This window comes from Camellia sinensis, chromosome 2 (assembly GCF_055761805.1).
Source record: "Camellia sinensis isolate YWXY chromosome 2, ASM5576180v1, whole genome shotgun sequence".
Lineage (NCBI taxonomy): Eukaryota > Viridiplantae > Streptophyta > Magnoliopsida > Ericales > Theaceae > Camellia > Camellia sinensis.
In genome coordinates this window covers 82,832,247-82,854,505 of record NC_138962.1, presented here as the reverse complement: position 1 = coordinate 82,854,505, position 22,259 = coordinate 82,832,247, and the positions used below count along the sequence as shown (strand labels likewise).

At 41.0% G+C, this 22,259-nt stretch overlaps 1 protein-coding gene across 4 annotated transcripts in view; it reads left to right on the top strand.

The window, feature by feature from the left end:
* LOC114272158 (protein ALWAYS EARLY 2) overlaps positions 1–22,259 on the top strand; it is a 59,079-nt gene that overhangs the window by 17,066 nt on the left and 19,754 nt on the right. For all 4 annotated transcript variants that reach the window (XM_082914953.1, XM_082914955.1, XM_082914954.1 and 1 more), the window contains exons 7-9: positions 5,045–5,280; positions 5,386–5,758; positions 6,527–6,604. In XM_082914953.1, the coding sequence (XP_082771079.1) occupies positions 5,045–5,280; positions 5,386–5,758; positions 6,527–6,604 (687 nt within the window). The remainder of the gene's footprint in view (positions 1–5,044; positions 5,281–5,385; positions 5,759–6,526; positions 6,605–22,259) is intronic.

The window sequence follows — 22,259 nt, the reverse complement described above, 5'->3', positions numbered from 1 at the left end:
TCTTGGGCGGCCCTTGACGGTGTTGCCTCCGTGTTTCCCACTCCACTGGGCACAATCACTCCCCCCTGCTCCTCCACTGCAGCATATGGCGGACCTCCAAAACGGAACATCACTGTGGCCTTCCGCTTCAGCTCCTTGTTTTCTGCTTTTAGCACACTTATCTCTGCTCGCGCATCCTTATACATGCGTTGGAGCAGAGCAAGCTGGGAGTTTAACTGTTGCACCTCATTTGTCCTGCTCTGCAGCCGGTGCGACAAGTTTGTGACCGCAGTCATGGTTTCCACACATGACTTCAGAGTATACTGATTGGCCTCAATATCAGTTTGCACCGCCATTTTTTGCTCCACCGACCGCATCGGAAAGTTCAACGGAGCAAAAACAGAGGTGTTTGGTTGGGGTTCACTGGCCACCGCACCAGTTATTTCTCTTGTGGACTCGTTCAGTTCTGGGAAGAGCGTGAGTAGACCACGGGAAGAGGAGGCCATGTTCTGGGTAGCTGGACGGGAAGAAGAGGCCATGTTATGGTTGCTGAGTGTTTCAGAGATGGGTTGGTTACAGAGTGTTTACAGAGTGTTACCAGTGTATCTCTCTCAGCCCACGAAAAGTTTTTCAGAGGTTTCAGACTGGTTTGATTTCCACATGTTCTCTCAGCCTCCGCATTGCTTTATATAGAACATGACGAAGAGGCAGCCACGCGCATCGCGCACCTCTTACCGACAGACGACAAACGGGCGCGCAAGCCAAGGCGCCCACATGCCTCGCCATCATCATGTCCGGCACACCTTTTTATGGATTGGGCACGCCTTTTGATGGCACGCCTTTTTGAAAAATTGGGCACACTTTTTGAGGGTGCATTTTTTAAGGGTCCGACAAGACTCTGTAAACTGTCCCGACATTAATTTCGATTAGTTCCTTTATGGGTCCGACAAGACTCTGTAAACTGTCCCGACATTGATTCCGGTTAGCTCCTTTATGGGTCCGACAAGACTCTGTAAACTGTCCCGACATTGATTCCGGTTAGTTTCTACAAGGGTCCGACAAGACTCTGTAAACTGTCCCGACATTGATTCCGGTTAGCTCCTTCATGGGTCTGACAAGACTCTGTAAACTGTCCCGACATTGATTCCGGTTAGTTTCTACAAGGGTCCGACAAGACTCTGTAAACTGTCCCGACATTGATTCCGGTTAGTTTCTACAAGGGTCCAGCAAGACTCCGTAAACTGTCACAACAACTGTCACAGCATTGTCTGCTACAACGGTCCGACATGACCCCATAAACTGTCTTCTACATCGGTCTGACACCGCCATCCAGTGTCCTCTACACCGTTATGACACCACCATACAGTGTCCTCTACAACGTTATGACACCCCCATACAGTGTCCTCTACAACATTCTGACACCACCATACAGTGTCCTCTACAACGTTATGACACCACCATGCAGTGTCTTCACCAACGGTCTGACACGACCATACAGTGTCTCCTATCCTTTTTTTATGTATTTTCTTGTTTTGTTCCTCTCTTCAAACTCAAGTTGGTTAGTTTCTATCCTCCTTGAGTTTGCGGGGGGCTGTTAGAATTTACCATCACCTACCACCACTACCACCTCACCTACTCCACTAAACCTAACCCACTACACCACTACCACCTCACCTACTCCACTAAACCTAACCCACTACACCACTATCACCATCCACTACACACCATCCACTACACCTACATCTATATAAGGAACCATTTTGTAATAGATTTGTAATAGACAGAAAATATCAACATACAACAATCAATAATACAATTTATTCTCTCTCTATTTCTCTTTGTACATTAAATTTTACATGTCATATTATAAGGATGTGGCAATCACTTTCACTGCAACTGACTAATATTTTTATCTCCAATATGCCTTGTTTTGATAAGTTTGTTTCCTGGCTTTACTTAAACAATTGAACATATAGCACCTAATGCCCGTGGAAAAATGGTGCTTTTGCTTGCATCTAAGAAGCACGGACACTTCTAAGAAGGTGACGTATTCGTGTCGTATCCGTGTCGGACACCGATACTCTTTGGACACTCTCAGGACACGTGTCCGACACTCTTCAAAACGTGTCCTGTTTTTTAAATTTTTTTAAAGACTTGGACACTCTTTGGACACTTGAAGGACATACGTGTCTATCGCTTAAATACAAGTGCCTAACGATTAGACATATGTGAAATTAATTATAAGTTTGAACAAAACAACTTAAGATACAATAATAAAACAAAAACTATATAAATTTATAGGAATTAGTGTCATATTGTATTTTTTATTATCTTTTTAATGATATATTCATATATATAACATATAATAAATATATAAAATTACATATTTCATACGTGTCCCTCACGTGTCGTGTCCTACATTTTTTGAAAATTAACGTGTCCGTGTCGTACTCGTGTCGTGTCACGTGTCCGTGTCCATGCTTCTTAGGCTTGCATTCATTAATGAATAACAAAACTGTCCCCTATATAGTTGTTTCATGTTTTCTTAAACCTAGAGGGCACTGCTGTTTATTCCTGTCACTTTTGATGTCTCTAGAAAGATCCACTTGTAGTCTTTATTGTACCTTTGCCAATGTTCTGGGGTTTTGAGATTTTGTTATTGTGGAAGTTTTTGTTAATGTTCATTGTTGAAATTAGGTGTCCTCAGCCCTTTATCGTACCTTTGCAAATGTTCTGATGGTACTATAGGTTGATTATGATGGTGGATATCCGGGTTTTGGTGGCAGGTTCTTGAAAATAATGGTTGATGGTGATAAGTTTGGCAATTTTTTATGAGAGTTTGAAGCCATAATCGGGTGGTGATGTGGTTGACAAAGATGGTAGGTTGCTGGATTTATCTGGTGATTAATTGGATGTCAATTGTCTTAAATAGCCAAAAAACCAAAAAGTCATTACAAAAAGTCAACTCATACTCTCTACTTTTTTGCACATCGTATACAGCCAAAAAACCAGTAAAAAAACCAATTCCCAAACGAACCCTAAATAAGGTGATGGGTTGATCATCAGTGATGGGAACAACGGAGAGAGAGGTTTGGCTGTACAGTTGAAAATATAATTAATTTGTAGGCATAAAATTGTAGAAGAACGACTTCATTTAGCACCATGTTTTCTGTGTCACTTAGGGGGTCGGTGTTATATTTTTTGTTATTATCTTTATCTTTCCTAGTAAATTTATATTTAGAAAAACAAAATTATAAGATTTTTTGATCCATTTTTAATGCTGAAGAAGAGTATTGCTTGAGGGGTTGGAGCTTTTGGCATAGTTTAGCATTGTGCCTTCTTGCATTGTTGGGAAGGTTTTGTGTCCATATTTATACATTTCTGCAACCCAAGAGAGCTTTTTTTTTTTTTTTTTTTTTTTTTTTGTGGTGGGATTGGTTTTTTTATTTTTATTTCTAAGAAATTTAAATTTGCAAGTCAATGTAACGGTAAATGAAATAAGGATTGTAATAGGTAGAGATTAAAGATCAATCCAAACTAGTTTTATTTATCAAGAATAAGATAATCAAGCAATATAATGAAGATAAACTAAAAGGAAAGAAGGAAGAGAGAAACAAACATAAGAGTTATGGTGGTTGGCTTGGCCTTGAACCTTCGTCCTCTTTCCAAGGTCTCCCTTGAGTCTCTTCACTATTCTCAAGATGCTTTACAACCAGCAAGCTTTCTGGGTACTTGCAATACCTTTTACAATTGATATGTTGTACCAAAAATATCCAAAAAATCTCTCCCAAAACTGCTCCTGTTTTCAGGTGCACTTCTTCCTTAGAATGTTTATCCCCAACACTTGAATATAAGCTCTAAGGGTTCACCAAACCCTTTTACAAAGATAGAAGCAGTAAATACAAGCAAATGTTTGCCAAAATAAATCCAAGGAGTTAGGTTGAACAACGAATATCAAATACCATGAGATTTGAAAGTTAGGGCTCAAGCTCTTAAATAGTCTTTATGATCCTTGGCTCTTTGTTCTTGAATGTGTATTCAAATCTGAGTAGGAACCTTCCTTTTATACTCCTATAAATTCTTGAATGTGTTTGCAAATAGAGCCGTTTTAAAGCTATCCCGCGCTGTCAGAATTCAAAATCTTCAAACCAGGAGTTGATACCTTCAAGAGAGGAGTCGACACTTGATGCTTTGCCTTGTATAAAGGAGTTGACACTTCTTAACGAGGGGACAACACATGAAGCTCAAAGAAATGACCTGTGCATACTGAAAAAAGGAGTCGACACTACCTTGAGAGGAGTCCACACTTCTTCCTTTAAACAATTAAAATCTCCAGAAAAAAATCATCTACCAAGCCACAACAAAAGGTCAAGCATTCTTTAGACATGCTCAAAAGGTAATCAGCTTGTAAAATTTGGTAACATACTATTTTAAAGAACTTTTGATAAAATAATATTATCCCTTAAAAATCGTTGTTATCATCAAAATCAAAGCTAATATGAACTAATGAAATCATGGGGCTAACAATTTCGATTATGACAACTTTAACCGTTAATTAAAAGCGAGTAATTTAGAATTTTGTGAACAGATAGAGGATATCAAGTAGGTCACTTCCCTTGTCTGCTCTGGCATGCCCATGGTTAATCCCTTGGATGTTTCAGTTGAATTGATGTACTTGAAATCTGTTCTAAAGCACAGTCACAAGAAATTTTGGAATCTGTATTCTTGAGTCTTAGATTGGCACAAAACAAATTCACTAGTTTATAAATCAGCAGGGGCAATTTTTGATGCCTGGAGAACTCCTGTTACCTTCTAAGATAACTAGTAGGGTAGATATGAACTTCAACATTTTTGCAATGTCGCTTTATATTCCTCTTCCCCAGTTACAAACTATGTAGGTTTGACTATTGGACTGCAAGTATAGATTCAATTCATATCTAATTATCAAACTAGATGACTGCTCAGTTTTTCTCAGAATCATGTTTGAGTTGGTTATAATTTTCCCTAAGGCTTGCCATCTGCTTCTAATGAATTATATAATTTTTTAAAATTTTTGGTCGTTTAGGCTGCACAGTTCGTAAAAGGACACCTCGCTTCCCAGTTACATATCCATCTAGAAATGATGGCAATGATAACTATGTTTCACCTAATAAAAGAGGCCAAAAGTTGGAGTTGGATGATGATGTCGAACATGTGGTGGCATTAGCATTAACACAGGCTTCACAAAGGGGACGCTCGCCCCAAGTTTCTCGATCACCATTTAGGACTGATCACATGAAATCCTCACCTTTCCAAAGCTGGGTAAGGATGGTAGTCATTTCAATATTCTGGCATTGTGTTTGTTTCTTGTTTTATGCCGTTGTTGGAACGCTAACTAAATGATTCTTTCCTGTTCATGTAATATAGCTTTCGCAATCAGAGATGGGCCGAGCCAGGCCTCATGGTCCTGCAATTGAAGAAGACTGTTTGGAAGGTAGTTTAGGCAGCAGAGGAGCTAAAAATGGAGACTATGCCAGAAATACAAGTGCTTTGACAGATAAAGGTGTAGGTATTGTAGATATTTATCAGAAGGGGAAAAAAGTTTATAGAAGGAAAGGAAATGTTGAAGATATCAGAATCAACCAGTTTGATGATGGTTGGGAAGCATGTAGTGGCACTGAAGAAGGTCTTAATGTTAGTGATGTGAAGGGAGGAGTTGATATTGAGGTTACAAATTCGAAAATTGAGCATTCTTCGTCTCTGGGTAAAAGAAAGAGAAACAAAAAACTTTTCTTTGGAGGTATGTTCACTACTAAAGTATTGACAATGTCTTATGGTTTAATGTTGCTAGGGTTTGATCTCTTCATTTTAAAGTTCCAATTGTTGTCATAACATTGTTTAATTCTCTCATATTCTCAATGTCGGATGGACCTATATGACTATATACTGTTTTCTTTTTGAAATTGTCAAATTAAGAGTCGTTCATATGGTAGAATTGAATTGGTACTTGTTTTCATTTGGGAATATTTTTCTTAAATAAGGAAGTGTGTCATGCGTCCCTTGTTCTATGAAGGTTGCAAATGCATGTTTACCAGTTTGGGATAGGGGAATGGGTTCTAACATGGGAACTGGAAGCAGGAATGCAGTACAATTCTGGGAAGCATGATATGGTAACATTTGGATGAGATGTGGGAAAAATAAAGGGAAACGTAATATGGAAGTACAGTTGGAGAACGTTAACCTGAAACAAGTCAGCTACTCATTTGGAAAATATTGGGAAATAGATTTTGTGGTTCCCGGTTAGATGATATACAGAAGCTTCCTTTTTTGTTTTTTAATTGGATAAGCTTTTGATTGGGCATATCTGATTGTGGGAAAGTCTCATCCAAAATGGGTTTCTCTGAGTTTATAATGACAGTATTGTTCCTCCTTGATGCAGATTTCCCTTTCAAGACATAAACCGCTTGATGCAGTTTTCCCTTTTAAGACACAAATTTTGCTGTACTTGGGTGCAATGTCTTCTGATCAATAATTGCTTGTTTCGTTAACTCTTTCTTTTTTCATGTAGATGAAACATCAGCCTTGGATGCGCTGCAAACTTTGGCAGATTTGTCTCTGATGATGCCAGCATCAGCAGTAGAATCTGGTAAATAATTTTTGTTCCAGTCTTTATTCTTTTGAGTAACTGTGTCTATCTATATCTATATATGTGTATATTATATTTTTCTATTTTGTTTATGTTTTCTCCCTTAATAGAGTTGAATGGCGAAAAAGGATTTATTTAGCTGACCCCATTTGATTGGGACACTAGCCTTAGTTTAGTTTGGTTTGGTTTGATTTTGTATATGCCATCTAGTTATTTGAACTACAAGATATTGTTTTCATAGTGTTATTATTGTGCAATTTTCAATTCTCTTGTTCACTCTCTTGCCCGCTTTTGATGGAGTTTTCATGTTTTGGTTTAGTGTCGGATAAAGAATCTGATGTTGAAGTTCAGTGTTGGATAAACAACTGCATGTGCTAGTTAGCCCCGTTTACATTGCTTCTTGTGTATCATGTTTGATTTTTTATAGTGGTGTTTTGCAATGTCGATGTTTCAAGGGCAAAGGGAGCTATATCCTAGCCCTAGATGTTAAACATCAAAGTTGAGAGATGAAAGCTATCATAACTAAGGATTCTTAGAAAAACTATGTTTAAGATTCTTTTAATGGTTTTAGTCACTCATACATGTTATGCAATTTAAAATTTGTTGTTAATGAAGATCCTTTTGCAACTACTTATGAAAATGGAGTAAGAGTTGGCATTTCTGGTAGGAGAGAGATTGTTGGCCATAGAAGTATATCTTAAATTTGTTCAACTGCTGGAGGAAGCAATCATTTAGGTATAGGAAAGAACAACCTTAATTTTCTTACCACACTGCCCGCCTAGTAATCAGCTGGAGAGCACCGGCAGAATAGATGGCTTCAGTAACCTGTAACAGAAAGAAAAAGGCTCCGGCGGTGGCTCTTCCACCCGGGGGCACTCCGACGATCAAGTCAGTATATCTCTCAAAGATAAATCAAGCGCTAAACTCACAAGCTTGAGTATAAAACTGCGTACCTTAGACCCATGGGGGTGCCTCTCTTTTATAGTTTACTCAATCCAAGTCCCACTAGAAGCATGACTTCTATAGACTTCAATTCAGTGCTCACTTAGGATTTCTCAAGAAATAAAGATAAACTCCCTAAGAGCTTTATCCTTATCTTGGCTAAGTCTCCTCTTTGTCCTAGGACTCTTGTCCCTTATCCGCTTATCTCGGATTTCGATATCTTCGGAGATAACCTCGGCAACTCCGAGATCACCTCGGCGTAACTACCACGACATGTGGCACTTCGGTTGACACGTCGGTGTCGCCATGCCACGTGTTGGTATCTAGGAAATATGTCCCCACAACTGCCCCCTAGATTCTATTACCTCGGCATTCTGAGGTGATGGAATCTATATCGATATTTCTTTCTGCATAGTGGCTAAGAAACTGTTTGGCCGAGATAATTCATTTTCAAGCCGATGTGTTCTCTTCGGAGAACAAGAATTCAAATGAACTCCACCACGCGCATGAGCTGTCATGCACATCTAACCGTTTCTTTCACGTGCTTTGTCTTCATTGGCCCGTGTCTGTGACGCGCCTGAAAGCTGTCTTTCACTCGTCTGCGCCGTCTGACGTGTGCGTTGCTCTAGGCGTAATAAACGCCCTGCTTTTGCCGCCGTTTCAAGTTTTTTGATAAAACTTTTCTTTCCCTCTTCCTTTATCCACTTTTTGTATTTCTGATTTCTTGCTTTTTCTCTCTCTCTCTAAAAGCTCTTAGCATTCTTCGAATCTGCCATTGCTCTAAGCCCCAAATTCTGCGACCATCTTTATTCTTCCATTCCTGCGAAGCTTTCGACACTGTTACAACCGTCGTCTGATCTCGGCGAATATCGCTCCGGCTTCATTTTATCTGGTAAGCAACTGGCCCCCTTACCCTCTTTTTCTAATTCTTGATTGTTTCTGAAGTTTCTTGCTATTACTGTTCTTCTTAGGCATTATTTGTGAATCATTCACCTGAATGCGTCTTATTTCATGATTTTTCACATGCTATGAACACTTTGCACTTTTTCACCACTGTTCTTGGCCCTTAACCTTTTTGTATTCTTCGTGTTCTTGATAGCCCATCCCTGTTCTTGTTTCTGAAACTTCGCTTTTGTTCTCTGTTTTTTGTATCTTTACCAGATCTGTGCCCTCGATCTTTGTCTTTATAGTTTTAAGTTTGGGATTTGTCTGTAGAACCTTCAATCTTTAGGAAAAACTAAACAAACCTTACCAGTCCTTACCCAGGTTTGAAACCGAGGTTCTAACAACCCTTCTGAAACACCTATCTTCTGAAACACAGCCTTCTTTGTTTAAGCTGACGTAATGGGTATGTGGAGACACCGGGTAAACACCCCAAGTAAACTTGAATTTTTTAGACAAGAATTCTCTATTCCTGCCGATGTCCACCTGAGGCTGGCTGAAGATAATGACTCTATCATGCCCACGGATAATTCAATGCCCTTTCCTATAGTAGCTTTTACTGAGTGCGGACTCCGGCTTCCACTCAATCCCCTTTTTCGTGAGGTTCTCCACTTCTATAAGTTGAACCCCATGCAACTTACCATCAACTCCTATCGAGTGATTAATGGTATCATAGCCCTAACTAGGCAGGAAAATGTTAGGATCACCCTTGCCGATGTACAATATTGTTATACCATGTGCCCCCTTAACCTGAAGGAAAGAGGTTACGTCTACTACCTCAAGCCGAGGTCTACTGAATTTAAAATTGTAGCCGACCTCCCGGACTCCAACAAGGGAGCCAGGGATGACTTTGTCATTGCTTCGGAAAATTGGGAATTTGGTCCAGACAAAGATGTTCACCTCTACCCTCTTCCTCGAACAGTTAAAGAGGGCAAGGGTAAGAGCCCAGCATCAATACTTAGTTATTTCTTTTTTCAAGTCTTCAAAACTTTGTCTGTTTCTAATGTCTGTTTGTTTATCCTGCAAATCTTCATCAGCCACCAAAAAAACTTTCGCCAATCGTACTTCCCAGGAAAAGGTTTAAAGAAGTTTCTTGATCTTCCAATCCACAAGCGCAAAGCTCCACTGTTACTAAACTTTATTCCGACATACAAATCCACATTGCCCGACGTCCCGAAGAAAAAGAAGAAGAGCCTCTCTCCGCCTACTGCCACAACTATAACCGCTTCTTCATCCCGAACAGATCAAGAGTCCACATCTGACCCAACCAATCAACCATCTACTTCGGCCCCATACTTGATCCCAATACCAGAAAGAAAACGTCGGCGACGCCTTGTCAAAACTGCCGAAATGGGTCGTGCAAAGCCAATTGCCCAAAATCTCCTTGCCGACCTCCCGACTGATGCTGATGCTGTACCATCCCAACCAATGCCCCCACCGAAGCCAAAAAGAATCAAGAAGGCCCAGCCTAAGGCCAAGGCTATTGAGGCTGAGGATAGTTTGCCTATCTCAAAACTGGCTGAGAGTAGGAAGACTTCTTCTGCTCCTGCAAAAAGGTCCGCCGAGACCCAGCCCTCTGAGTCCACCCAATCAAAGAAGCCGAGGTCTTCCTCAGCTACTACTTCGGGGTCCAAGAAACCACTTAGAAAATATGAGGAAGAAGAACTCCGAAAATATGAGGAAGAAGGAATATATTTCTGTTATATTCAAAACTTCTTATCTTACAAGACCAAATGACACTCCTTGTATAGGAGATATTACAAACATCATTATAACCCATTATATGCCACTTACATATTATATATTACCACTATCTACCACTATCATATTATATACATGCCACTATCTGCCACCAACACCACTATCATATTCTATACATGCCACTATCTGCCACCAACACCACTATCATATTATATACATGCCACTATCTTATTATATACATTAACACAAATTTCCAGCACTCCCCCTCAAGCTGGTTTGAAGATATCTTCCATAGCCAGTTTGTTAGTCAGCTTATCAAATTGCTTCTTGTGTAGTCCCTTCGTTAGCACATCAGCTAATTGTTCACCTGTTGGAAGGTAGGTCATACAGATTATGCCAACATTGATTTTCTCCTTGATGAAATGTTTATCCACTTCTATATGTTTTGTGCGATCATGTAGAACTGGATTATGAGCTATAGATATAGCTGCTTTGTTGTCACAATAGACCTTCATAGGTGTCGGGTGAGAAAGCTTTAATTCTTCAAGAATTCTTTTAATCCACATTACTTCACAGGTGTCGGGTGAGAAAGCTTTAATTCTTCAAGAATTCTTTTAATCCACATTACTTCACAGATTCCATGGGCAACAGCTCTGAACTCTGCTTCTGCACTACTTCTAGCTACCACATTCTGTTTTTTACTCCGCCATGTAACTAGGTTCCCACCTACATAGGAGCAGTATCCGGATGTTGATCTCCTGTCTGTAACACTTCCTGCCCAGTCTGCATCTGTGTATACTTCAACTTGAAGATGTCCATGTTTCTTGAACAGTAAGCCTCTCCCTGGAGTTCCTTTCAAATATCTTAAGATCTTATAAACGGCCTCAAAGTGCTCTGCCCCTGGTGAGTGCATGAACTGATTTACCATGCTGACTGCAAAGGCAATATCAGGCCGTGTATGAGACAAGTAAATCAATTTCCCTACAAGTCGCTGATATTGTTCCCTCTCTTTGACTTCTTCAGCCTTAGCAGCTTGTAACTTCAAGTTAGGCTCGATCGGAGTCTCCACCATCTTACAACCAAGCATACCTGTTTCTCCAAGGAGATGAAGAACATATTTTCTCTGATTAACAAATATACCTTCCTTGGATCTTGCAAATTCCATTCCGAGGAAATACTTGAGGGCTCCCAGATCCTTAATGTGAAATTCTTTTGCGAGTTTCTCTTTGAGGGATGCTAACTCTGCTTCATCATTACCAGTTAAAATGATGTCATCAACATAAACAATCAAAATTGCAATTTTACTGTTTTTTGAATGTTTATAAAATATTGTGTGATCTGCTTGACTCTGCGAGAAGCCACAACTGATAACTGCCTTCCCAAAGCGTTCAAACCACGCTCTTGGTGATTGTTTGAGTCCGTATAATGACTTGTTCAATCTGCATACTCTGTCGCTTCCAAGTCTCTGCTCAAATCCCGACGGTAGGCTCATGAACACCTCCTCTTCAAGATCACCATTGAGAAATGCATTTTTAATGTCAAGTTGATGTAGAGGCCAATCTGAATTTACTGCAAGATATAACAGTACTCTGATGGAATTTATTTTAGCAACAGGAGCAAACGTCTCCTGATAGTCGATCCCATAAGTTTGAGTGAAGCCTTTAGCCACCAGTCTCGCCTTGCATCTCTCAACGCTTCCATCTGCGTTACATTTTATCGTAAACACCCATTTACACCCAACTGTTTTCTTGTCTTTGGGTAGATCAACTATCTCCCAAGTACCACTTCTCCTTAAAGCATTCATCTCCTCCATGACTGCTAATTTCCAATTCGGATCATCCAATGCTTCCTGTATATTCCTTGGAACAAACAAGTGTGAAATCCTAGATGTGAAATCTCTATGGTTTTTAGACAGTCTTTGATAGGAGAGGTAATTTGCAATAGGATGTTTAATGCAATTTCGGACACCTTTCCTAATTGCTATAGGAACATTAAGGTCGGAAATAGAAGGAATAGGATTACCTAAAATTTCGATGCCAGAACTCGGGTGGACATTCGGGTCATTAGGATGGACATTCGGGTCATTATTCCTCAGATGAAATCGCTTCCTAGTATAAACCTGAAGCTCAGGATTTAGATCATTTTGTAGTACTTCTCCCCATAAACAAGAATCTTCTTGACTAGGCACCATAGAACTTGGTTCTCCTAAGTGATCATTATGAGACAGATGTGGTTTTTGTGTAGGATAAATGACATTGGGGAGCGGGATAGAAATATCTCAAAAACGGTCTTCTACTCCACTTGTCTCCCCCTGAAGAGAAGTGTTGGGGAAATAGGATTTTGTTTCCACAAATGACACATCCATACTCACATGAAATTTCTTGGTTTGAGGATCGAAACACTTATACCCCTTTTTGTTTGAGGAATAACCCAAAAAAACACATTTTATAGCACGGGGGTCAAGTTTTGAACGAAATTGACTGGGAACATGAACATAGACAGTACATTCAAAAACTTTGGCGGGTAAATCAGAAAACAACCTCGTGTCAGGAAAAAAAGTTTTGAGACAATCAAAAGGTGTTTTGTATGTTAACACCTTTGTAGGCATGCTGTTTATCAAATAAGAGGCTGTTAAAATTGCTTCACCCCATAAATATTTAGGAACATGCATGTAAAATATTATAGCACGTGCTACTTCAAGTAGATGTTTATTTTTTCGTTCTGCAATGCCATTTTGTTGAGGGGTATCCCGACATGTAGATTGATGAAAAATCCCATTTTTTCCCAAAAATTCACCCAATTGCTCATTGAAATATTTTGTTCCATTATCAGAATGTAAAATACCAATTTTGGTTTGAAATTGGTTTTCAATCATATTGTAAAACTTTGTGAATAAATTTTTCACGTCAGATTTTTTATTCATCAAATAAATCCAACATAAGCGGGTATGGTCATCAATAAATGTAACAAACCATCTTTTACCAGAAAGAGTAGTGATTTTAGAAGGGCCCCAAACATCACTATGAATCAAATAAAAAGGTTTGGAAGCCTGGTAAGGTTTTGGCAAATAAGTAGAGCGATGGAATTTTGCAAAAATGCAACTTTCACAATGAAAAGAAGAACAATCAATCCCTTTAAATAATTCTGGAAATAAATGTTTCAGATAAAGAAAACTAGGATGTCCTAGCCTATAGTGCCATAGCATTATTTTTTCTCGAACAGAGATTGAACTAGTACTATTAAAGCTCTGAGCTTTTTTATTACTAACAGGTACTTCATCAAAGTAGTAAAGACCTTCAAGCATCCTAGCACGCCCAATCATCATCCCCGAGTTCTGGTCCTGAAATTCACAATGGGATTCAAAAAATGTAACACGGCAATTAGAATCCTTAGATAGTTTACTGACAGACAAAAGGTTACAGGCTAAGTTGGGGACGTGAAGAACAGCATTGAGATTAATTTTCTCAGTTAGTTTAATAAATCCTTTTCCTGCAATAGGTGAAAAACTACCATCGGCTATTCTGATTTTGTCATGACCAGAACAAGGGAAATAGGTACTAAATAAATGGGAAAAACTAGTCATGTGTCGGAGGCACCGGAATCTATGATCCACGGAGATAAGTTTAGGCAAGAGAAGGCTTTAGGATTTCTACCTGTTTGTGCCAACAAAACACTAGGAGTACTGGATGAGGAGTTGGATTTTATCAGCTTTAAGAGTTGATCAATCTGCTCTTTGTTGAAGGGACCTGAATCGGCTTCATTAGCGGTAGGAAAGTCACGATTCTTCTCTCCTTGTTTGCTGCTTTTCCAGTTGACAGGTTTGCCATGGATCTTCCAACACGTTTCGCGTGTATGGCGAGGCTTGTTGCAAAAATCACACCAGACCCATGGCTTATCATCAAACCTGCGCTGGTAATTTGCAGCCTTGTTGGCTGCAACATCGCTAATTAAAGCAGAAATTTCAATTGATTCACCAGTACCTTTTTTCTTAAGCATGACGCTCCTTCGGCTCTCTTCTGACTTCGGCAAATACTTCGCCAATGGATGGGAGAGGAGGTCTGCCAATAATTCTTCCTCGCACTTCATCGAACTCAATGTTGAGGCCGGCAAGAAACTTGTAAATACGGCTGTCTTCCACAGTTTTCTTGTGGTGGTTGCAGTCGTCAACCGATTTCCATTCGTATGTGTTGAAGATGTCAAGATCCTGCCACAACCTTTTCAACGAATTGAAATATTTGGTGACGGAATCATCTCCTTGACGAATCTCTCCCAACTTCAAAGTTAATTCGAAAACTTGAGATTGATTTCCTAGGTCAGAATACATCTGACTAACATTATCCCACAATTCTTGTGCAGTAGTATAGCACATGTAATTAGAGCTTATATCCTCCTCCATGGAATTGACCAACCATGTCATAACCATGGAGTTTTCAGTGTCCCAACTGTCGAACAGCGGATCATTAACAGCAGGAGCCTTCTTGTCACCAGTGATGTAACCGATCTTTCCTTGCCCACGGATATACATCCGGACAGATTGTGACCAGCGGAGAAAATTATCACCATTTAGGCGGATGGTGGTGATTTGGACAAAGTGAGAGTTGGACCTTTTCACCGGAATGGCAGCGGCAGGGGTTGAAGTGGTTTCGGACGTGACTTCCGACATGGCTATGACGGTTTTAGGGCTGCTGTGTTTTTTGTTGCTCTGATACCAACTTAGAAAATATGAGGAAGAAGAACTTCGAAAATATGAGGAAGAAGGAATATATTTCTGTTATGTTCAAAACTTCTTATCTTACAAGACCAAATGACACTCCTTATATAGGAGATATTACAAACATCATTATAACCCATTATATGCCACTTACATATTATATATTACCACTATCTACCACTATCATATTATATACATGCCACTATCTGCCACCAACACCACTATCATATTCTATACATGCCACTATCTGCCACCAACACCACTATCATATTATATACATGCCACTATCTTATTATATACATTAACACAAATTTCCAGCAAAACCCGATGTCCCCTGGGCCCCAAAGTTGACTTTGGAGGATAGGCCAATTATGTCAACTGAGAGTGCCGACGACATTAATGTCGGTGTTGCCCTCAGTACTGCTCTTCTTCTTCCAAGCGATCTGGAGCAAAATGCTGGGTACAGCGAGTATGAAAACTACGCGCTAATGCTCCAGCACTCTGTTCAAGTAAGTGTTTCTTGTTTTGTCTTTTCTTTCTGCTTCATATTTAGAAGATTTTCTAACACTTCTGTTTTCTTTCAGGCCATCCAGCACGCCCATTCATTTTCGATGCAATCTTTTGAAAATCGGCAAAGAGTGGTTGACTTGAAGAGGGAGGTTTCTGCCCTCAAAAAGGATAGTAAATCTCTTGAATCAAAGATGAAGAAATTGGAAGATCAGGCTGAGGCCGCTACTAAGGCCCAGCAGATGGCCGAAGAAAAAGCGGAGTCTGCTGAGGCTATTAGAAAGGTTGCCGAAGCTGAAAAGAAGGTGTTTAAATCAAAAATGGTTCAGGCTGAGAAAGAGCTTCAGGGGGCTCTGGCCACAAAAAAGGCCGAAATCAAAGAAGTCGATGAGAAGGCCTACGCCCAGGGTATGGCCGACGTCACTGAGGAATACAAACTTCAAGTTAGGCAGGCATGCAACAGGGGCTTCTCCCTCGGTTGGATGGCCCTTGCCAAAAAACTCAACATCCCAGATGACTCGCCGTTGCGTAAGGCTGAAGCTATTCCTCTTCCATTTCCTCCTCTTCCACCTCCAAGTCAGGCTGAAGAGGAATTTGAGTCTGAGTCTGAAGCCGAAGATGAGGATAAGGATGACGGTGATGCTCTAGTAAGGAAGCCTAAGGATGCCAATGAGACCCAATCTTTTCCTCAAGATGATCAAATCTTAGACCTGACTCATGAAGAGGATGAGGAGGTTATTAAGGAGGCAACTCCTGAACAAGCATCTTCCGACGTTCCTCTAGCCGAAAAAAGTCTTGATGAAACTCTTGCAGAGATTGACGCCGAGATCGAAGCAGAAAAGATTGCCGAGGAGGTTCCACCAGAATCTTCCGAGGTCCCAGCGCCCCTAGCTGTTAATGCTGAAGAATCCTGATTTGAATGTCTTTTTTTCCTTGCCTTTTTATACTCTGTTTTGTTTTCTGAACAATGTAAACTTCTTTTTATGGCCGATGTGCCTTTCTTTGTATGTAACTGAAATTGTTTGTTTTTATTTATTTATTTATTTATTTATGGATGCTTTAATCTTTTAATTCCTCTTTGATTTGCTTCTGCATGGTTGTATGCCCTCTATATTTTGCCACCTTTGTGCAATCTTCTCGGGGTTACACACTTCGGGCACATCAATCATCTAACTTTACTTCGGCAAGATACAGACCTGAAAGCTCTTGATAAATTCCAACATGTGTTTAACATATACTATTCAATATTAACTCTGCAAATTTCTTCTCAAGTTTCAACATGTAAACAGTGATTTCGGTCTAACCTACTTGTAAATTGTTACAAATTTCAACAAGTGTTAACATATACTGTAAACTTGTTCGCAAGTTATAACAAGTGTTAAATAATGGTCTACTTGTAAATTGCTGCAAATTTCAACAAATGTTTGAACAATATACTTAGCTTTTACTTCAATCTGCAAATTGCTGTAAATTTCAACGGATGAACACATGCCGGCTTAACATTATCTTGTAAATTGCTACAAATTTCAACAAGTGTTAAGCATCTTCTTTGGTTGGATCAACCTGTAGATTGCTATAAGTTGCAAATTATAACCTCGGCTTTACTTCGACTTGTAAATTGCTGCAAATTTCAACAAGTGAAGAGAAACAGTAATCTCGGCTTATCTTCAACTTGTAAATTGCTACAAATTTCAACAAGTGAAGATAAGGAATTAGCTTAATTCCAACTTGTAAATTGCTACAAATTTCAACAAGTGAATTAAGGAATCAACTTGACTCCAACTTGTAAATTGCTACAAATTACAACAAGTGAAGACAAGGAATCAGCTTGACTTCAACTTGTAAATTGCTACAAATTTCAACAAGTGAAGACAAGGAATCAGCTTGACTCCAACTTGTAAATTGCTACAAATTTCAACAAGTGAAGACAAGGAATCAGCTTAATTCTAACTTATAAATTGCTACAAATTTCAACAAGTGAATTAAGGAATCATCTCGGCTTAACTTCGGTTAAGCATCATCCCGGTCTAATTTCAATTTTAAACATTATCTTGGTTTAACCAACTTGTAAATTGCTACAAATTTCAACAAGTGGTAAACGTATTCTTCTTCTTTCTACCCCCAATGTGAACCTGAGTTCTACTTGGGTTCTCATTATTCATGTCTCCAGAAAACATCAGTATGTAATTTTATCAGTCATATATGTTGAAAGAATTCTTGAAAAAACTTTATTAAAGACATCAGCAAAAAATACTGCACATCTAATGATAGAAGAATTTCAAATTACAAGTGTTCCAAGGTCTTGGCAGTGCTTTGCCCTCGTTATCTTCAAGCCGATAAGCTCCATTGCCTAATACCGAAGTAATTCTGTAGGGTCCTTCCCAGTTTGGGCCAAGCTTGCCCTCTCTGGGATCCTTTTTGTTGCCGACGACTTTTCTCAAGACTAGGTCACCGACTTGAAAATCTCTTGGATTGACCTTTTTGTTGTAAGCTCTAGCAAGCTGCTGCTGGTATATTGCTAGCTGAATTGCAGCCTTTTCTCTTCGTTCTTCCAAAAGGTTCAGATCTCGGGCTAAGACTATGTCGTTAGTGCCATTCTCTACTCCCTTGGTCCTGATCCCTGGGATGCCGATCTCCAATGGGATGACAGCTTCTGTGCTATAAGCCATGGCAAAGGGGGATTCCCCTGTTGATCTTCTTGGCGTAGTCCGATATGCCCAAAGCACGTTGGGCAACTCGTCTACCCACTTTCCTTTTGCTGCCTGCAGTCTCTTCTTTATTCCATCTAAAATTACTTTGTTGGATGCTTCTGCTTGACCATTACTTTGGGGAAAACTTGGTGTTGAAAAGTAGTTCTTGATCTTGAATTTGGCACAAAAGTTCTTGATGAGTTTGCTGTCAAACTGTGTTCCGTTGTCGGCAACTATTGCTCTTGGAATGCCAAATCTGGTGATGATGTTTCTCCATATAAAGTTCTTGACGTCCACATCTCGGATTTTGGCAAGAGGTTCTACCTCTATCCATTTGGTAAAGTAATCTGTTGCCACAAGCAAGTATTTTCTTTGCCTAGTTGCCTGGGGAAGTTCCCCAACCAGATCCATGCCCCATTAGGCAAACGGCCAAGGGCTGGACACTGGGTTTAGGTCAACAGCTGGCTGATGTATCAAAGGTGCGAACCTTTGGCATTGTTCACACTTCTTCACGTAGGCTTCAGCATCCTTTTGCATGTAGGGCCACCAATACCCCTGGGTAATGGCCCTGTGGGCTAATGATCTGCCCCCAGCATGGCTTCCACAAATTCCTTCATGAATTTCATATAGGAAATCTTCAACCTGCAAAGGGTGTACGCACCTTAAAAGGGGTCCAATGAAGGATCTTCTGTAAAGATGTCCATCTTCTGTCAAACAGAATCTTGCAGATTTCAATATGACTTTATGTGCCTCCTTACGATCTTCTGGCAACTTTTCTTCTTTTAGGAATGCAATAATTGCATCCATCCAGCTTGGCCCCATGTCCACACACATTGCTTGCTGCTTTGTGCTTTCTGGTTCTATGCTCGGGCCCGACATATAGTCGATCATAATTGTTCTTGTTTTTCCAGTCTGTATTGAACTTGCCAGGTAAGCCAACGTGTCGGCGTGGGTGTTGTCATCTCGGCTGACTTGCAGTAGTCGGCAGTTCTGAAAAAGGGCTGCCAATCTGATGACCTCTTTTGCATATGCCGACATCCTTTCGTCCTTGGCTGCAAATTCTCCTGTTGACTGGTTAACAATAAGTTGTGAATCACAAAAAACGATTACCTCATCTGTTTCTGCTGCTGCTGCCAGTTTTAGCCCTGCAATTAATGCTTCGTACTCCGCTTCATTGTTTGAGGCCTTGAACCCCAAACGGATGGACTGTTCTATTATTTCTCCATCTGGAGCTATCAGCAGTACTCCTGCCCCCGCTCCTTGACGGTTTGAACTTCCATCGACGAACAGTCTGAATGAATCGCCGATGTAGATGCTGTAGGGTCTGAGTTTTTCCTTCCTTTGCTCCTTTGCCTTTGGCTGGGCTTCTCCTTGCTTGCTGGGATACTGCTCATCTCGGCTCAACGGAGCCCGATGTTCGATGGTTTCAGGTGTGAATTCTGCCACGAAGTCGGCCAAAACTTGGCCCTTTATTGCTGTTCTCGGCCTGAACTCCAGGTCATATTGGCCCAGGGCCACTGCCCATCTTGCTATCCTTCCTGTTAAGTCTCCTTGTTGCAACAAGGACTTCAGTGGGTGCTCTGTTAGGACCACAATCTTGTGCGCCTGAAAATAATAGTTCAACTTCTTTGAAGCCATTACTAAGGCCAGCATTAATTTCTCTAGTGGTAGATACCTTGTTTCTGCATCGGCCAAGGTTTTGCTTACATAATAGACCGCCTTTTGCTCGCCTTTTTCTTCTCGGATTAGTACTGCACTTACTGCGTGTTCTGAAACTGCCAAGTACAAAAACAGTTCTTCCCCTGGTTCTGGATTGGAAAGAACCGGAGTTGTGGTCAAGTACTTCTTTAGGTCGGCTAGAGCGGCTTCACATTCTTCTGTCCACAGAAAGTCTGTGGCTTTTTTCACCAAGTTGAAGAAGGGTCTGCATTTATCTGAGCTTCTGCTGATGAATCTGTTTAGGGCTACGGCCCTTCCAGTAAGCACCTGAACCTGTTTCGCCGACGTCGGGCTTTGCAGCTCTAGGATGGCCTTGATTTGGTCTGGGCTGGCCTCTATGCCCTTTCTTGTTACTAGATACCCTAGAAACTTACCTGATCCAACTCTAAACACGCACTTTGATGCGTTGAGTCGGAGCCGGTATGTTTTGAGTATATCAAAGATCTCTTTTAGGTCGGCAAGATCTCCCTTAGATTCTTTGGTCTTCACGACTATGTCATCGATGTAGACTTCTACCGTTTTGCCAATCAGGTGCTTGAACATCTTTGTTACTAACCTTTGGTAAGTTGCTCCTGCGTTTTTCAACCCAAAAGGCATTACTTTGTAACAGTATAGGCCTTTAGGGGTGATGAACGCAGTCTTCTCCTCGTCTGGAGGGTACATGGCAATCTGGTGGTACCCCCTGTATGCATCTAGAAAACTCATCCTTTCATGCCCTGAAGTTGCATCTACTAGCTGGTTGATCTTGGGCAGAGGGAAGCTGTCTTTGGGGCAGGCTTTGTTGAGGCTGGTAAAGTCTACACAGACATTCCATTTACCGTTCTTCTTTTTCACTACTACTGTGTTGGACAGCCATGTCAGATAGTGAACTTCTCGGATGGCCCTGGCTTCCAGAAGTTTGTCTACTTCTTCTTCTACTGCTTCGACGTGCATCAACGTCGGTCTTCTGGCTCGTTGAATCACAGGTTTTGTCGACCTGTCGACATTCAGCCTGTGGCAAGTGACCTCGGGGTCAATGCCAGGCATTTCATAAGGTGTCCAGGCGAACACCTCAATGTTGGCTCTCAAAAAATCTTCTAGTTCTCTTTCCTCTTCTTCGGCTAAGCCTGAACTGAGAAGAAAGAAACGTTCTTCGTCGCCCTCCTGGACTAGGATTTTCTTTAATGTCTCTTAACTCTTTTCGGTTGGCTCCTTGCCGATATCATCTAGGACCTCCATGTCCTCGTCTTCAATCTCTGCCTCTTTTGGCTCTTGAATGTTGCAAGTGGACTTCGTTGCTGCCATGGAGCAACTTTTTGCCTGCAGTTGATCTCCTCTGACTTCTTCAATTCCATGCTCGGTGGGGAACCGTAGTAGTTGGTGCAATGTTGAGGGAATTGCCCCCATTGCGTGCAACCATGGTCTTCCCAAGATAATGTTATATGGTGAGGGTGTGTCAATCACCATAAATTCTGTTTTGATCTTCTTAGTACCAGCTTGTACTTCCACGCTTGCTGCGCCCAGTGGCCATGTCGGCGTTCCATTGAAGCCGACCATAGGGTTGCTGGATTGTTCCAGGTCGTCAGGATGAAGGCCCAGCTCCTTGTAACATCTGACGTACATGATGTCACAAGAGCTGCCTTGATCTATTAGGATGCGTTTTACTTGGCATTCCCCAACCTGAAGGGATACTACCAAGGCATCATTATGCGGATGCTGGACCATCTCTAGGTCGGCTTCGGTGAAGGTTATCATTGGTCCTTGGCTTTCTTCAGGCCGAGGTCTTTTTTCCCCGATTTGGTAGACATGCTGTAAATGCCTTACCTTCTGGGTTTCTCCTCTAACTTCGTTCTCATTGACCCTTGAGTGGATCACATTAACCACCCTTGGCCCTCTTGCCTGTGGTTGCTGTGCTGGAGGTGGTGGAGCTGCTGGTGCTTGAGGCAATCTTGCCTGTTCTTCTCTTGTCTTGGCTTCATCAATAAGGCCCTCAGATGGCCTTGTCTTACCAAGTCTTTTAAGTGAGCTTTTAGGGCTCTGCAACCCTGAGTTAGGTGCCCTTCTTCATTGTGGTAAGCACAACGCCTACCAACGTTTCTTCCCATGAATTCCCCTGGTGTTCTTACTGGAGTTCTGAAATAGGGTTGGTTTCGTATCTGATCCAAGACTTTATGGATAGGGATTCGGAACACCGTTGTTACTGCCTGTTTACCCTTCAATTCTGTTTCTTGTTTGGTCGGTCCGTTGTTACCTCGGCCTCGCTTCGGCGAGCCGTTTCCTTTCTCCTGCTTTATCTCTTTGTTTCCCGATGTATCTTCCTTGGCTCTGGCGTATTTCTCAATTCTTGCCATGAGTTCTTCCATGCTTTTTGGCAATGTTTTTGCCAAAGACTTCCGTAGTGGGCAGTCATCTTTGAGGCCGTTCTTGAAAGATACGACCGCCACTTCTTGGTTGCATTCAGGTA